We start from the raw sequence: 17,680 nt of genomic DNA on the forward strand, positions 1-17,680 counted from the left end.
TGGCATATGGGCTAGCGAAATACAGATCAACACCTGTTGCTCAATGTACAAAAAGGCAAGGGGGCAAGATCAAATTGTGTTAACTGATTAAAATGGCAATTGCATTATCCAGTTTAGGAGGCTTTAATGTGAAATAAAGTACCAAACGAATAAATGTCCTCTTTTGTGGAGTTTCATCCTGAGATGAAGATGCATTAGATGGATCTTAATTGTTGGATGCCTTCCAAGAGACAACATCTTTCTGCCGTGTCTGTGGATGTTTAGACTACAAATGGAGGGATAATTCGTTGGAGTCAATAGCACTTGTCTCCTGGGGGACTTTGAGTCAGGGTTTGCTTAATGCAGAGGGATGGCCAAGTCCTGCGCTTCTTGCCGTCGGACCGTCTTGACAGCCTTACAGTGGAGAGATCATTTGGAATTGCGATACAATAGCTCTTCAGAGACTGGAAGATGTCGGTGGCAGAGGGAAAGGCACGAAGTTCGATAGAGAAGTCAAAAAAGTGGAATCTATGGAAGCTGTTTCCTCACGTTTTTCTCATACTTTCACTCGTCGGATATGCAGCCTTGGGAGCGGTGCTATTCTGGTACATAGAGGGAGGGCGTGTGTACAACACAGAAGGGGAATATCGTGAGTTTTTGGGTGAACTGGTGCGCACAATTCAGAATTATCCAGGTAAGGTAAAATACCAGAAAGCTCGATCTATGTTGATAACACCAGTATACATTTTGTTTTTGTAGTACGCGTGAGTTGTAAAGTCTTTATAGATGGGGTGAAAATGTGGTGTAAATTTGTTTTCTTTTTAAGTGTAGTCTACTTTTATTCAAATAATAGCATTTTACTTGCAGTTAATTCGTCCAGCAATTCTACTCAAGAACAAGATTTGGTAAAAGAACTAGAGAAAGAAATCAACAGGGGGTTCAAGTCCATATGGCTTCAACGTCCAGAGCGATGGACATATGATGCATCCTTGTTCTTCTGCTGTACTGTATTCACAACCGTGGGTAAGTAATCTAATGCACAAACATAAGTTACATTTCAAAAGACATGCAAAACAAACACAAAATATTCCAAATTAAGACAACACTTTAGGCCTATACTACAATACTGGTGTGCAGGTGTAGGATTTTAATTTGCTACTGCAGGAAAATAATCCTGCAGCAATAGGAAATGTGGATTCTTATGTGGATAATTATAATTAATGGACGTTTTTGTAGGGGTTGATAAATGTTTCATATGGGGAAATCAAGTATAACATTTGAAAGTACAAATTACAAACTTCAGAAGCCTTTTTAAAGCAACATTTTAAAGAGTCCTGCATTGCAGCAGTTGCAACCAGTCTATAATTTTTTTGTGCGCCTGTTTTGCAAGTTATTTTTTCATTATTTCGTGTCACATATCAGTTTGCAAACAATGTAAAAAAAAAAATCAAAAACATTGAGTTAAAAAACATAAAAACAGTCTCTTTCTTGAGTAAGGCAGCTCCAAAATGGAGGTGTTTCAGCCTAGCTCAGTGCTTTCTGTGGTGGAGGGGCAGCCAGCAAAAATACATAGCGTAGGCATTGGTAATCTTCTCTAGATGCGCCGTGATTGGCTAAGTGGAGAAACTACGTCACCGACGAATCTACAGGGAGAGCTAGGCAGTTCATGCCCCCTTGGGTGCTGCCATAGATTTACATTAGAAGTGCCCGTCCAAGAAGAGTCAAAGTAATTGGCCTCAGATAAAATTACGTCAAATAACTTTATATCTACAGTAGCTTTAACTGGAAGGATCACGTTAACATCATACTTTCACAATCGTAGCTAGCAAGTTTGACAAGGACTCATCATCCTGAATTATGTTGACAATCTACTGGTAAATCTTTTTCCATCCATGTCATATGAAGAGAAATTACATACTGAACAAAAATATAAACGCAACATGCAACAATTTCAAAGATTTTACTGAGTTAGAGTTCATATAAGGAAATAAGTCAATTGAAATACATTCAATAGGCCCTAATCTAGGATTTCACATGACTGGGAATACAGATATGTATTCCCAGTCACAGATACCTTAAAAAAAGGTAGGGGCGTGGATCAGAAAACCAGTCAGTATCTGGTGTGACCACCATTTGCCTCATGCAGCGCGACACATATGCTTTGCATATAGTTAGTTGATCAGGCTGTTGATTGTGGACTGTGGAATGTTGCACCACTCCTCTTCAATGGCAGTGCGAAGTTGCTGGATATTGGCTGGATATTAGATCAAATACATTTGTGTTTGTTGTCTATAGCTTATGCCTGCCCATACCATAACCCCACCACCACCATGGGGCACTCTATTCACAACATTGACATCAGCAAACCGCTCGCGAGCACGACGCCATACACGTACGTGGTCTGCGGTTGTGAGGCCGGTTGGATGTACTGCCAAATTCTCTAAAACAGCTCTGATGGACATTCCTGCAGTCAGCATGCCAATTGCACACTCCCTCAAAACTTTAGACATCTTCGGCATTGTGTTGTCTGACAAAACTCCACATTTTAGAATGGCCTTTTATTTTCCCCAGCACAAGGCGCACCTGTATAATGATCATGCTGTTTAATCAGCTTCTTGATATGTCACACTTGTCAAGTGGATGGATTATCTTGGCAAAGGAGAAATGCTCACTAACAGGGATGTAAACAAATTGGTGCACAAAATCTGAGAGAAATAAGCTTTTTGTGCGTATGGAACATTTCTGGGATCTTTTATTTTGGATCTTTTATTTCAGCTCATGAAACATAGGACCAACACTTTAACATTATGTGTTCATATTTTTCAGTGTTCAGTGTAGATAAAACGTATCAGTGCTCATCGGCCATTGGAGATAAACATTACACAAGTTGGAAAACACAAATTCATCAATGAGTGGTTTGGAAGGAATCAATAGCTAACTGCAAGCATCACAAAGCAATCACTATGTTGCTTCCCCTGCCTGCTATTCAATGGTGAGGTGGGCTAAGTATGGCTTTAAGGATTTAAAACATATCTCTGAAAGGGTCCCTTTTCCAAGCTTAAAAGGATCAACATTCACATGCAACACCATGGGCCAGAAAAGATTGAATACATTGGCCATGCTGTCAATCCAGCATGACTTCTGCTGCATTCAAAACAACTGGAAACTCGGAACTGGGAAATCTCAGAATTCAGTGCATTCAAGACAACTGGGAACTCTGAAAAAAACGAGCTTGGACTGGAAAATGTGTTTTGAACAGTCATCCAACTCAGAATTTCAAGTCGGGAACTCGGGCCTCTTTCTAGAGCGCTGACCTGAAGATCACTGACATCATGATTCGACCTTGTTTACTTTTGAGTTCCCAGTTGTCTTGAAAGCCCCATAAATCCAGAGAATGCCAGACTGAGATGACAAAGTTAGATGACAAAGTTTGCCCACAAGACGGACCGCAGCACCACGTTCAAGTGAGCACAGCACAACAACATTGAGTCCAAAATAATGCCTTGTATACTGCGCCATAAATTATGTGGGTTTAACTTCTTATGGGCAGGTGGGACGGTAGCGTCCGGCCAACATCCGGTGAAATTGCAGAGTGAGAAATTCAAAAATACAAAATTCAAATATTTAGCATTCTTGAAAATATATGTGTTATACATCAAAATAAAGCTTAACTTCTTGTTAATCCAGCCGCTGTGTCAGATTTCAAAAAGGCTTTACGGCGAAAGCAAACCATGCGATCATCTGAGGACAGCGCCCCGCATACAAACACATGAAAATCATATTTCAACCAGGCAGGTTCGCCACAAAAGTCAGAACTAGCGATATAATTAATGCCTTACCTTTAAAGATCTTCTTCTGTTGGCACTCCAAAATGTCCCAGAAACATCACAAATGGTCCTTTTGTTCGATAATGTCCTTCTTTATGTCCCAAAAATGTCAATTTATTTGGCGCGTTTGATTCAGAAATACACCGGTTTCAACTCGCCCAACATGCCTACAAAGTATCTAATAAATTACCTGGAAACTTGGTCCAAACATTTCAAACAACGTTTCTAATCCAACCTCAGGTACCCTAAAACGTAAATAATTGATAAAATTTAAGACGGAATAAACTTTTTCCAATACCGGATAAAAACAACGTGAAGCGCGCTCCAGTTCACGTGCATCAAAACAGTAGAGTCCACCTGGAGTGACACTTACAATGAATAGCACTACTTCTTAATTTCTCAAAAGAAAAACATTGAACAATTTCTAAAGACTGTTGACATCTAGTGGAAGCCATAGGAACTGCAACCAAGTTCCTAATAATAAGGGTATCCCATAGAAAACAAGTGGAAAATCCTATGACCTCAAAAAGAAAATTCCCTGGATGGTTTGTCCTAGAGGTTTCGCCTGCCATATCAGTTCTGTTATACTCACATACATTATTTTAACAGTTTTAGAAACTTTAGAGTGTTTTCAATCCAAATCTACAAATTATATGCATATCCTAGCTTCTGGGCCTGAGTAACAGGCAGTTTACTTTGGGAACGCTTTTCATCCGGACGTGAAAATACTGCCCCCTACCCAAGAGAGGTTAGCCATCCGTCTGGAGAGCTCCTGGGTGTGCAGGCTTGATTTTTTTCAACGTTACAACCAAATACTTTACTCTTCATAAAATAATTACCTCATTAAATAAATCAGGGATCAATCGGATAAGGTAGGCTACTGTTATTTAGGTCTATCTCATTAGTATCTTATTCATAATTTTAGGCAATCTTGGAATGATTTAATTGTTTTGCATACTGTGTGTATTATAATTAGCTCATGGGTTTTTCTTCACGAAGAGGGGATCCTATATAATATTGTTCGTTCTGTAACCATGTTTGCCAGTGACAGTCTCTTCCCATTCAAAAAAAAATAATCAACAAAAGGTTCAGCAGTGGACCCATCTAATTCCAGTTGATATTGCGAGGGTTGTTCTGTTTGCGCAATGCGCTGTCTGTGTGGCGGTATATTGTCTATACAAGTGTATTGTATTTTCCTTACTTTTCAGACTACAAAGGGCAAATAAAATAAAATAATGGCTTTGCTGGCATGCATGTAAAAAAACTTGGTTGAGTTTGTCCCACCAAGATTAATATATTATGCTAAAATATTCATATTTCGGGGGAGATCTATGCGCAGCAATTTATTTGTCAATTAGGCTATTCTTAGAATATGTTTAACATTGTCGCAATTACATGGCTACTGTTTAATAAAGGGGAATCCCAGCGTTCCAACGGTGCAGATGTATTTATGCTGTACAGTGCCGGTGGAAAGGCAGTAACGAAATGAATGCTTAGTTAGTTATAGTTAACTAGCGAGATAACTGCTACAAGTTATGTTTTGAATTGTTGATCTAGTTAGTATGTCTGTAAATACTGTGGCAGATGGCAGGGAGAGGTGAGGGAAGTGGTTATTGAGGGGAGATATCTTGCAGCCCGCTGGCTCCACCCCCGACCCTTATATGCACATTTCTTATAGAGGGTATCAGTCTTGCATCAAATAGTGAATTCCACTGTATGCAGAATGCTGCATGCATGTCTGCACAGTGTTATATTTTCACAGTTCACTGTCAGTAAATATCGTACAGTATATATTGGACTACAAGAGAGTTGCAAGCCTGCAAAGGTAGAGTTATTTAAAGCTTTGAATGGGTCGATTGGGTTCTGGAGGTGTGTGGTTACACCAATTGTGCAGGGTTGGTGTGGCCTGTGGTGGTGGGGCTCGATGTGATATCTTTTCATGGGGCCCAAAATCCCTGGCGGCGCCCTTGCTCTCTCTCCTCGGGCAATGGCTCACTCGCACTGGCATTTTGCACTGGCACACACTCAACACCACAGACATGCACTGAAGGGTCATTCCGATAATGGCTGATATATACTTTTTTAATGGATTGATCATATTTAAAAGTGTGCTTTAATGAACTACATTACCAACAATTATGAAACTCCTTCCCAGGACTTTTTCATGACCTTACAAACCCTCACTTGACAACTTGGAACAGCGCATCATGCCATACAGGCTGGCACATTTTCAATCTGCGCAGTCTCAAACAGCCTACTGTCACTCAAAGATTGACAGCCTCTAAGCAACAATGGCTTTCCTGTAAAAATACATTTGCGTGCTTGAAAGACACATACATGGATTTCGAACACCATATATGATGTATTGGTACAATATCAATGTAAATCTTTTAAAAAGATTAACCTTAAAACAAATAGGACTGTCTCTCTCATCTATTTGGGCACTGAGATTTCCACCACATTGGCTCATGTTGTTTGCCTGAGGCTTGATGTACTTTGGTCTTAGTGGCTGTGTGCTGTGCTCCCTGAGTGAATTGATGCTACCAGGCTGTAGAAAATGGAGGACCTGCTCTCCATCCATCAGCAGTCAACCATGAAACAACATGTTTGGCCAACAGGGATTGAAGCTGTGATATTTTGGTGATTTGTCTCTCTGTAATTCCTACCATAGCCAACTTGACTTCTACATTAGCCTTCTGATACATAGTTTGTCATTACATGGAAATACAGTATAATAAATGTTACACCTTTGTGCACGTTAGATCATTTCATGGACAAAGTTATCAGTATTATTTATAGGGCGACCGATTTGTAAACATTTTCCAAAAAGTCTGGACTGTAATATAAATTTATATTCATCCAACCTATATCCCTTTTTCAAATGAATTGTTAAAAAAATGGTTGACATTGACTTGTATCTAGCACATACATAGACATTACCACATTCTAAATTAAACAAATGTGGTTTCCTGACCCCCTCCCTAACAATTATTTCCCAGAGGAAACAAACATTTCTATTGGGTTTAGCAGTGCCGGCCACAGGGATAAGCGACATAAAAGGTTGGTTTTTTGGGGGGGAACAGTCAGGGTCTCAACTTACTGTTGAGAGTTAGAATAGTAGAATACACAAGGTGCAAGGTCGACATGTGTTTGTGCATCGGCAGTTTTTCTCTTGTTTTGTCAGTCGCTAACAGTCACTAAATTAACCATGTCAGCTAACAATTTTTAGATTGGTAAATTAGTCTAGCTAGCTATCAAATCTTGTAGTAATCATCGGCGAATACCGACCGGGCATGCAGGGCACGTGCCCAGGGGCCCTGATCTCCAAATGGCCCCTATTGATTTTGTTAGTCAAATAATTGAACTGTCAATGACAGATGTGGTCATAGACGACACGACAACTACTACTATATTGAGGGAGTGTGAGGACAATGTAGTGTATGTCCAGTATTTAAAGTTATAAGATAAGACATTGGTTAGCCTTTTCTTTCAGCTCTCTTCTAGTGGAGAACATAGATCATTGACTTGGCTTCACCACCAGTCTTGACTTCACTCAAAATCCATTATAAGCTACAGCATAAGTGCCTAGATGTGATTGTTAATGTGCCATCCCATCAACTGCAGATTTGACATTTTAATCATTTAGCAGACGCACTTATCCAGAGCGACTTACAGAAGCAATTAGGGTTAAGTGCCTTGCTCAAGGGCACCGACAGATTTTTCACCTAGTCGACTTGGAGATTCGAACTAGCAACCTTTCGGTTAGTGGACCAACGCTCTTAACCGATAGACTACCTGCTGATGAATAATATGTCAATCTTGTTTAGCATTGTTCTGAATCTGGCAACTTTTAGTGTATTCTGTACAGTTGGCAGGCAATAAACCATTCAACAGGATGATTGTCTAATGAGCCATTAATGCATTAGGAAGTCTGTTAACATTAATACATTAGGAAGTCTGTTAAGGTCTGATATATGATAGTTATTGTGGTCCATGGCTATTGTGGCTAATGGCTAATAGCTTGGTTGGCAAACAGGGAGTCCATAAATTACCGAAAGAGCAAGATGCATTTCCCATCACCAAATGGGATTAGCGGTCCTAAGACTTCTTTCCACTTTATTGACAAGTCTTGTTTGCTAGGTTTTAGTCTCCAAGATCACCACAATATAGAGTTGAAGTCGGAAGTTTACATACACTTAGGTTGGAGACATTAAAACTCGTTTGTCAACCACTACACAAATGTCTTGTTAACAAACTGTAGTTTTGGCAAGTCGGTTAGGACATCTACTTTGTGCATGACACAAGTAATTTTTCCAACAATTGTTTACAGACAGATTATTTCACTTATAATTCACGGTATCACAATTCCAGTTGGTCAGAAGTTGACTGTGCCTTTAAACAGCTTGGGAAATTCCAGAAAATTATGTCTTGGCTTTAGAAGCTTCTGATAGGCTAATTGACATAATTTGAGTCAATCGCAGGTGTACCTGTGGATGTATTTCAAGGCCTACCTTCAAACTCAGTGCCTCTTTGCTTGACATTGTGTGGGAAAAAAAATTAAATCAGCCAAGACCTCAGAAACAAATTGTAGACCTCCACAAGTCTGGTTCATTCTTGGGAGAAATTTCCAAACGCCTGAAGGTACCACGTTCATCTGTACAAACAATAGTACGCAAGTATAAACACCATGGGACCACGCAGCCATCATACCGCTCAGGAAGGAGACGTGTTCTGTCTCCTAGAGATGATGCGAAAAGTGCAAATCAATCCCAGAACAACAGCAAAGGACCTTGTGAAGATGCTGGAGGGAAGAGGTACAAAAGTATCTATATCCACAGTAAAACTAGTCTTATRTTGACATAACCTGAAAGGCCGCTCAGCAAGGAAGAAGCCACTGCTCCAAAACCGCCATAAAAAAGCCAGACTACGGTTTGCAACTGCACATGGGGACAAAGATCGTACTTTTTGGAGAAATGTCCTCTGGTCTGATGAAACAAAAATAGAACTGTTTGGCCATAATGACCATCGTTATGTTTGGAGGAAAAAGGGGGAAGCTTGCAAGCCAAAGAACACCATCCCAACCGTGAATCATGTGGTGGCAGCATCATGTTGTGGGGGTGCTTTGCTGGAGGAGGGACTGGTGCACTTCACAACATATAGATGGCATCATGAGGAAGAAAAATATGTGGATATATTGAAGCAACATCTCAAGACATCAGTCAGGAAGTTAAAGCTTGGTCACAAATGGGTCTTCCAAATGGACAATGACCCCAAGCATACTTCCAAAGTTATGGCAAAATGGCTTAAGGACAACAAAGTCAAGGTATTGAAGTGGCCATCACAAAGCCCTGACCTCAATCCTATAGAAAATGTGTGGGCAGAACTGAAAAAGTGTGTGCGAGCAAGGAGGCCTACATACCTGACTCAGTTACACCAGCTCTGTCAGGAGGAATGTGCCAAAATTCACCCAACTTATTGTGGGAAGCTTGTGGAAGGCTACCTGAAATGTTTGACTCAAGTTAAACAATATAAAGGCAATGCTACCAAATACTATTTGAGTGTATGTAAACTTCTGACCCACTGGGAATGTGATGAAAGAAAGAAATGCTGAAATAAATAATTCTCTCTACTAATATTCTGACATTTCACATTCTGAAAATAAAGTGGTGATCCTAACTGACCTAAGACAGGGAATTGTTACTAGGATTAAATGTCAAGAATTGTGAAAAACTGAGTTTAAATGTATTTGGCTAAGGTGTATGTAAACTTCCGACTTCAATTGTATCCTCATGTCGCTACTAAAAAGCCACAATGGATCCCATCTCAACTATTTCCCCTCTTTATCCCGTAGTAGTCAAAATTGTAAATTATTGAGCTTGTATGAGATTGTTATTGTGCACGTGTCGTTGAGGCAATGATGAGTGTCTATAGTGAGAGATTTCACTGTTATTAAGTTAGTGCTACATCATATCACCATCTCCAGGGACACTCTCAAGTGAGAGAAAATGCATGGTATTCCATGCATGCCTTCCATTCTATGCTATGGGAGTAATGCTAACAAGCATCACCCCCCTCAGCGACAGCACATATCTTTTAGTAAGTCAGAGATACATTTTCTTATCTCTCATAAAAGTCAGCCAACAGCTGCTTTTGAACAGTACCTTTAAAGGGGCAATCTGCGATTGCTACATCAAATGTTTACTTTTAAATTAATAGAATATATGAACGGAGTTCACAGGATGACAGAATGGAAAAAATATCAGTTGGATATCAAAGCAAGCATTTTATCATGTAGGAACTATCTACCTTGATGTTCAATCATGAGTCTCAATACACAATCTGGAGTGAATCTGACATATGGTTCATGAGGAGAAGATGATTGCAGATAATTTTGAGCATTAGCATTACATATGCAAAGAATGAGTTGTTAATAGTTTCCTTGTGTTTTGAGATATCAATTCCAAATTCCATGATAGCGATGACACGTTGTAAATTGACAGGCCACTGTGGAGTGGATTTACAGTAGCTTAAAATGACATGTAAAATCTGAATTTAGATTTATCAATTACTCAGCCATCTTTTGACCAATCCCTTAGCTTTTCTTAAACTAAGTTAAAGCTGCAATATGACCAAATTCACATAGAAATCTGTGTTATAGATCTGCCATTCTCATTGAACTCAAGTCTAAGAAGCGGTAGATCTGTTCTATGTGCACTATTTCTATGCTTCCCATTCTTAAGTTTTGTTTTTGCGTCTTTCACATTTGTTTCACATAGCTGAACATACAATATGTTTTGTTATGGAAAATATATTTCACAGCAGTTTAGATCGTACAATGATTCTCTACACAATATTTGCTTGTTTTATCACAAACTGAAATTAGGCAAACAATTACAATTTTAGCATCCAGGAAATGGAGGAACAATTTCTGCATAGTGCATCTTTAAGATATGTACCATGGGCCTAGATTCCACATTTGGTGTCATTTGGCCCTATGGTTCATGAGAAGCATATTTTAGCACTGGTATAGTGTGGCCATCTTTGAATGCATCAACTTTATTTTCTCCATCTCTTTAGGGACCATTGTGATGAGCCCAAAGACAACATTTGTAGTGAATCTGACTTTTAGTACATGAGAAGATGTTTTATGATTATTTTAAGCATTAGCATTACATAGTCAAAGAAGTGAATTGTTAATAGTTTCCTTATTTTTTAAGATATCAGTGCAAAAACATGGTTCATTACGGTAATTTTTGATGACCCTAAAAGGTTTCAAGTTGATAGGCCATTGTGAAGTGGATTTACAAAGGATTTAAATGGACATGAAACATCTGATTTCCTGATCTACCAATAACTCAGCCATTTCTTAACTAATCCCTTTGCTTTCCTTGAACTATGTTAAGAGATGTGTCAAATGGGGCGTCCAATATGATGATTTAAGTGAGACTGCTCATAACGGTCGGTGCCATCGGGGCCATTCTTTTTGAACAAGTTACTGATGGCCTCTAGTTTCTGTGTGCCAAATTAGAAAAAAGATACTAATCTATGCTTGAGTTATTTGACCATGTCAAGGGGAAAAAAACATCTAAGAATAACGATAGGCTGTGAACCCCTAATAAATGCCTATTGAGCTTACTTCAACTGTCGTACCCCCTCAGAACCAAAAATATAAGCTTGTATTATTACATTTCTTGTAAATAATGTAATTGTAAACAAACACCGTATAGCCTCAAAGCATGGTTAAAACTATATTTGTATATCATGGATGGCCAGTCATCGCTTCCATAGATATGTCTGTGAATTTGAGAGTGGTTACATTTCTCCAGCCTTGTCCCTCAGCTTTTTATCAGAACATTGGCGGGGTTTCCACTTTGTTATTGCTGGACTGCAGATTCCCCCATTTAACCACTAATAGTAATTTTTCAGCATAATGTTACACTGACTGTGATTGAAACTGAATAATAAGGCTATGATAGCAATACCTGCGCAATGAGCATAGTTATCTGTCCCTGAATGCCCCGAGAGAAGAATCAGCAAAGGCAGCTTATAGATATGACCAACAGATGGCAGCAATACAGTGGCTTGCGAAAGTATTCACCCCCTTGGCATTTTTCCTATTTTGTTGCCTTACAACCTGGAATTAAAATGGATTTTTGCAGGGAGTGTATCATTTGATTTACACAACATGCCTACCACTTTGAAGATGCAAAATATTATTTTTGTGAAACAAACTTGAAATAAGACCAAAAAAATAAAACTATTGCGTGCATAACTATTCACTACCCCCCCCCCCCCCTTCTTCAAGGAAAAAGAGCTCCAGCTCCTTCAAGTTGGATGGCTTCCGCTGGTGTACAGCAATCTTTAAGTCATACCACAGATTCTCAATTGGATTGAGGTCTGGGCTTTGACTAGGCCATTTGAAGATATTTAAATGTTTCCCTTAAACCACTCGAGTGTTGCTTTAGCAGTATGCTTAGGGTCATTGTCCTGCTGGAAGGTGAACCTCCATCCCAGTCTCAAATCTCTGGAAGACTGAAACAGGCTCCCCTCAAGATTTCCCTGTATTTAGCGCCATCCACCATTCCTTCAATTCTGACCAGTTTCCCAATCCCTGCCGATGAAAAACATCCCCACAGCATGATGCTGCCACCACCGTGCTTCACTGTAGGGATGGTGTTCTCGGGGTGATGAGAGGTGTTGAGTTTGCACCAGACATAGTGTTTTCCATGGTGGCCAAAAAGCTCAATTTTAGTCTCATCTGACCAGGGTACCTTCTTCCATATGTTTGGGGAGTCTCCCACATGCCTTTTGGCAAACACCAAACATGTTTGCTTATATTTTTCTGGCCACTCTTCCGTAAAGCCTAGCTCTGTGGAGTGTACTGCTTAAAGTGGTCCTATGGCTAGATACTCCAATCTCCACTGTGGAGTTTTGCAGCTCCTTCAGGGTTATCTTTGGTCACTTTCTTGCCTCTCTGATTAATGCCCTTTGTTGCCTGGTCGTGAGTTTTGTTGGGCGGCCCTCTCTTGGCAGGTTTGTTGTGTTGCCATATTCTTTCCATTTTTAATAATGGATTTAATGGTGATCCGTGGGATGTTCAAAGTTTCTGATATTTTTTTTTAAGCCAACCATGATCTGTACTTCTCCACAACTTTTTCGCTGACCTGTTTGGAGAGCTCCTTGGTCTACATAGTGTCGCTTTCTTGGTGGTGCCCCTTGCTTAGTGGTGTTGCAGACTCTGGGGCCTTTCAGAACAAGTGTATATATACTGAGATCATGTGAGATCATGTGACACTTAGATTGCACACAGGTGGACTTTATTTAACTAGTTATGTGACTTCTGAAGGTAATTGGTTGCACCAGATCTTATTTAGCGGCTTCATAGCAAAAGGGGTGAATACATACGCACGCACCACTTTTCAGTTTAAAACAATTAAATTAAATTTAAACAAGTAATTTTTTTCGATTCACTTCACCAATTTGACCTAATTTGTGTATGTCCATTACATGTAATCCAAATAAAAATCCATTTAAATTACAGGTTGTAATGCAACAAAATAGGAAAAAACGCCAATACTTTTGCAAGGCACTGTAGATCCAAAACCATCTTTTAAAAAATGTATTGTTTCAACCTTCTACATGTCTTTGTTGTATGTTGGTAGTGTACATATCATTTTTACAATATCATTTGAAGTTTGACTCAAAAATGTTGTCACAAAATATTATATTTGGATATGAGGGAGATAATGAATACCTTGCTGCTCTTCTTGTCTCAGGTTATGGAGAGATCTATCCGGTGACCCTGAATGGTAAGGTGGTCTGTATCCTGTATGCCATGGTGGGTATCCCCCTCATGCTCCTGGTCATCACAGATGTGGGAGACCTCATGGCCGTGCTCCTGTCCAGGGCCTACATCCACCTGCACAATCTCTTCTGCAGGTTGCGTCAATATGGCCACTGGTTCCCCTCCCATCACACAGAGAAGCCAGGGGACGGGGGCCAGGGGGGCCTCCAGGACGGAACCTACACATTCAGCCACAAGGTGGTGGTCCGGGAGCCCATCGACATCCGACAGGTCCTTCACAGCCAGCAGTCTGTGAATCGCAAGCCCAACCAGTTGCTGAACAACACAAAGATCTTTGACTGCATCATTGCACGAGAGAACTTCAACAGGCAGGGCCCACTGGTGCGGAGCCTTTCTTGCCATGAGCTGGACAGCATGCTTCCCTTGCCCAAGGACTTTGCCATCTGGGACTTCACAGGCATCGGGGAGAGTATGGACAAGCTAAACGTCCCGCTGCTCCTCATCCTGGTGGTGGTGTTTGCCTACATCCTGTTTGGAGGCCTCATCCTGCCCCTGTGGGAGACAGAGTTCAACACCTTTGACGCCTACTACTTTTGCTTCATCACCCTCACCACCATCGGCTTCGGTGACATCGTGCCCAACCACCCCAAGTACTTCATGCTCACCTTCGTCTTCATCATCACGGGCATGGCCATCATGTCCATGGCCTTCAAGCTGGGCCAGTCACGCATCGTCAGCTGTTACCGCCAGTGCATGCGCTGTATCAGCGGGGGGAAGGTGGAGAGGTATGACAATTTGGGGAGCGACTGAATCGAAGAGTTTTGGCCACCATCGGGCAGCTCAAGAGTTCTAGGGTTATAAGTCCCTGCACTGTGGGTCCAAAAAGCACTAAGAGTGGAGTTGAAGTTCTGTATGGCTGACTTGGGAACAGTGTCTAGCTCAGGGCGATGCAAAGATAACCCTTGAGTTGACCCCTCATCATTAGCATGAGCAAATGAAAATGTGCATGTGGCCAATGCTTAAAGACATCCTCCAGTTATTTAAAAACAATCCTGTTGAAAAGTGATATCCCAAGTATAAATACAGTAAAGTACACACACTCAAGGGTAAAACCAAAACGTTGAGAGAAATAGTGTTTTTTAGACACAATTACAAACTTCAAGGAATAGGGCATTCAAGGAGTTGGTCTGATGGGAAGTCGTGATGTCATCACCCTCCCTCCTTGCCTGAGGACCAATAGAGGAACATTAGAGAACAAAAGTGGAAAGGCTCACCCTCCTGTGATATGTCATGACTCACCTTGACCACCTATTGAGATGTTCCTTTTGTTAAGTAAATCAGGTATTAAATTAGGTTAAAACTAGACTGGAGTGCCACTTTAAGCAAAATTGTGTGATGTTATCTGTGTGAGATTCATCTTACATGTCTGTTGCCTGAATAAACACAAAAACATTAGGAACACCTTGCTAATATTGAGTTGCACCCACTTTTGCCCTCAAAACAGCCTCAATTCGTCGGGGCATGGACTCTACAAGTGTCACGTTCGTTAGAATGAATATCGGACCAGGGCACAGCGTATGTTGAGTTCCACATATTTTAATGAAAGTGAAACTAAGCAACGACAAAAACAAATAAACAATAAACTAACCGTGACTACAGATATGCTATGTGCACTAACTCAAAACACATACATTCAAACAATATCCCATAACCCACAGGTGGAAAAATGCAACTTAAGTATGATCCCCAATTAGAGACAACGATTACCAGCTGCTTCTAATTGGGAATCATACACAAACCCCAACATAGAAAATTAAACCTAGAACCGCACATAGAAATAATAAACTAGACTAAAACTCCTAGTCACGCCCTGACCTACTCTACCATAGAAAATACAGGCTTTCTATGGTCAGGACGTGACAACAAGGTGTCAAAATCATTCCGCCCATGTTGACTCCAGTGCTTCCCACAGTAGTGTCAAGTTGGCTGGATGTCCTGTGGGTGGTGGACCATTCTTGATACACACGGGAAACTGTTGAGTGTAAAAAACCCAGCAGGGTTGCAGTTATTGACACACTCAAACCGGCGTGCCTGGCACCTACTACCACTTAAATATTTTGTCTTGCCCATTCACCGTCTGAATGTCACACATACACAATCCATATCTCAATTGTCTCTAGGCTTAAAAATCTATATTTAACCTGCTCCCCTTCATCTACACTGATTGAAGGGGATTTAACCGGTGACGTCAATAAGGGATCATAGCTTTCACCTGGGACAACGATGAGAGAGCCTATAGGGATGAGGTCAGAGACAACAACCTCTCCCTCAACGTGAGCAAGACAAAGGAGATGATCGTGGACTACAGGAAAAGGAGGGCCAAACACGCCCCCATTCACATCAACGAGGCTGTAGTGGAGCGGGTCGAGAGTTTCAAGTTCCTTGGTGTCCACATCATCAACAAACTATCATGGTCCAAACACACCAAGAAAGTCGTGAAGTAGGCACGACAACGTCTTTTCCCCCTCATGAGACTGAAAAGATTTGGCATGGGTCCCCAGATCCACAAAAAGTTATACAGCTGCACCATTGAGAGCATCCTGACTGGTTGCATCACCGCCTGGTATGGCAACTGCTCGGCATCTAACCGTTAGGCGCTACAGAGTGTAGTGTGTACGGCCCAGTACATCACTGGGGCCAAGCTTCCTGCCATCCAGGACCTATATACTAAGCGGTGTCAGGGGAAGGACCAAGAATTGTCAAAGACTCCAGTCACCCAAATCATAGACTGTTCTCTCTGCTACCGCACGGCAAGCAGTACCGGAGCACCAAGTCTAGGTCAAAAAGGCTCCTTAACAGCTTCTACCTCCAAGCCATAAGACTGCTGAACAATTAATCAAATGGCCACCCGGACTATTTACATTTCCCCCCCCCCCCCCCCCTTTGTTTTTACACTGCTGCTACTCGCTGTTTATTTTCTATGCATAGTCACTTTACCCCTACCTACACGTACAAATTACCTTGACTAACCTGTACCCCAGCACATTGACTCGGTACCGGTACACAGCCTTGTTATTGTTATTTTGTTCTACTTTTTATTTTATTTTTACTGTAGTTTATTTAGTAAATATTTTCTTAACTCTTGCTTGAACTGCATTGTTGGTTAAGGGCTTGTAAGTAAGCATTTCACGGTAAGGTCTACACCTGTTGTATTCAGCATATGTGACAGATACAATTTGATTTGATTGAACTGGTCTGTTTATTTCATGGAAAGAGCAGGTGTTCTGAATGTTTGTACACTCAATGCAGTGGTGATTTTAGCATGTAAATCTTGGTGGGGCAAACTCAACCAACTTTTGTAGATGCATGCCAGCAAAGCCACTCACAACATGTTGTTATTTTATTAGGCCTATGTGGTCTGAAAAGGAAGGAAAATACAATAACTGTCACTATCATCGTAAGAACATTCGGACCAAGGCGCAGCGTGATATGGGTAAGAATAAACGAAACGTTCTGGAGTGCTCACAGGCAACAACACAAAAACAAGATCCCACAAAACACAGTGGGGAAATGGCTGCCTAAATATGATCCCCAATCAGAGACAACGATAAACAGCTGCCTCTGATTGGGAACCATACCATGCCAACATAGAAATAGACAACCTAGATAGGAACACCCCCCTAGTCACACCCCGACCTAACCAAAATAGAAAAAAATCTCTCTATGGTCAGGGCGTGACAATAACGAGGATACACTTTTACAGAAAATATGTAATACATAATACATTATATAGTATCCTCTCCTCGTGAAGAAAAGCACAAGCTAATTATAATACACAAAGTAAGAAAAACAATGAAATCATTCCAACATTGCCTAAAATGATGAATGAAACTATGGAGCGAATGGAATGGCATCAAACACATGGGAAACATGTGTTTGATGTATTTGATACCATTCCAACTATTCCATTCTAGCCATTACCACGAGCCCGTTCTCCCCAATTAAGGTGCCACCAACCTCCTGTGATGAATATATTTATCCAAAGAGTTACTTATATTATCAACGGTAT

The 17,680-nt window shown here is 40.8% G+C and overlaps 1 protein-coding gene across 1 annotated transcript; it reads left to right on the top strand.

Annotated features, from left to right (window-relative positions):
* The first annotated feature begins 395 nt into the window (after positions 1-395).
* On the top strand, positions 396-14,466 carry LOC111977818 (potassium channel subfamily K member 18-like). Its single transcript, XM_024007517.2, has 3 exons — positions 396-673; positions 847-1,002; positions 13,583-14,466. Exons 1-3 carry the CDS (start codon positions 451-453, stop codon positions 14,419-14,421), a joined length of 1,218 nt encoding a protein of 405 aa, XP_023863285.1. The 5' UTR covers positions 396-450; the 3' UTR covers positions 14,422-14,466.
* Positions 14,467-17,680: the final 3,214 nt, after the last annotated feature.

Source organism: Salvelinus sp. IW2-2015, linkage group LG18, assembly GCF_002910315.2.
Source record: "Salvelinus sp. IW2-2015 linkage group LG18, ASM291031v2, whole genome shotgun sequence".
Taxonomy (NCBI): domain Eukaryota; kingdom Metazoa; phylum Chordata; class Actinopteri; order Salmoniformes; family Salmonidae; genus Salvelinus; species Salvelinus sp. IW2-2015.

What these genes read in the sequence shown, in the direction of transcription:
- LOC111977818 (XM_024007517.2), top strand. Translation starts at nt 451, where the DNA reads ATGTCGGTGGCAGAGGGAAAGGCACGAAGTTCGATAGAGAAGTCAAAA. An exon ending in CACAATTCAGAATTATCCAG is followed by an intron (nt 674 to 846) that starts GTAAGGTAAAAT and finishes TTTTACTTGCAG; the next exon opens with TTAATTCGTCCAGCAATTCT. An exon ending in TACTGTATTCACAACCGTGG is followed by an intron (nt 1,003 to 13,582) that starts GTAAGTAATCTA and finishes TTCTTGTCTCAG; the next exon opens with GTTATGGAGAGATCTATCCG.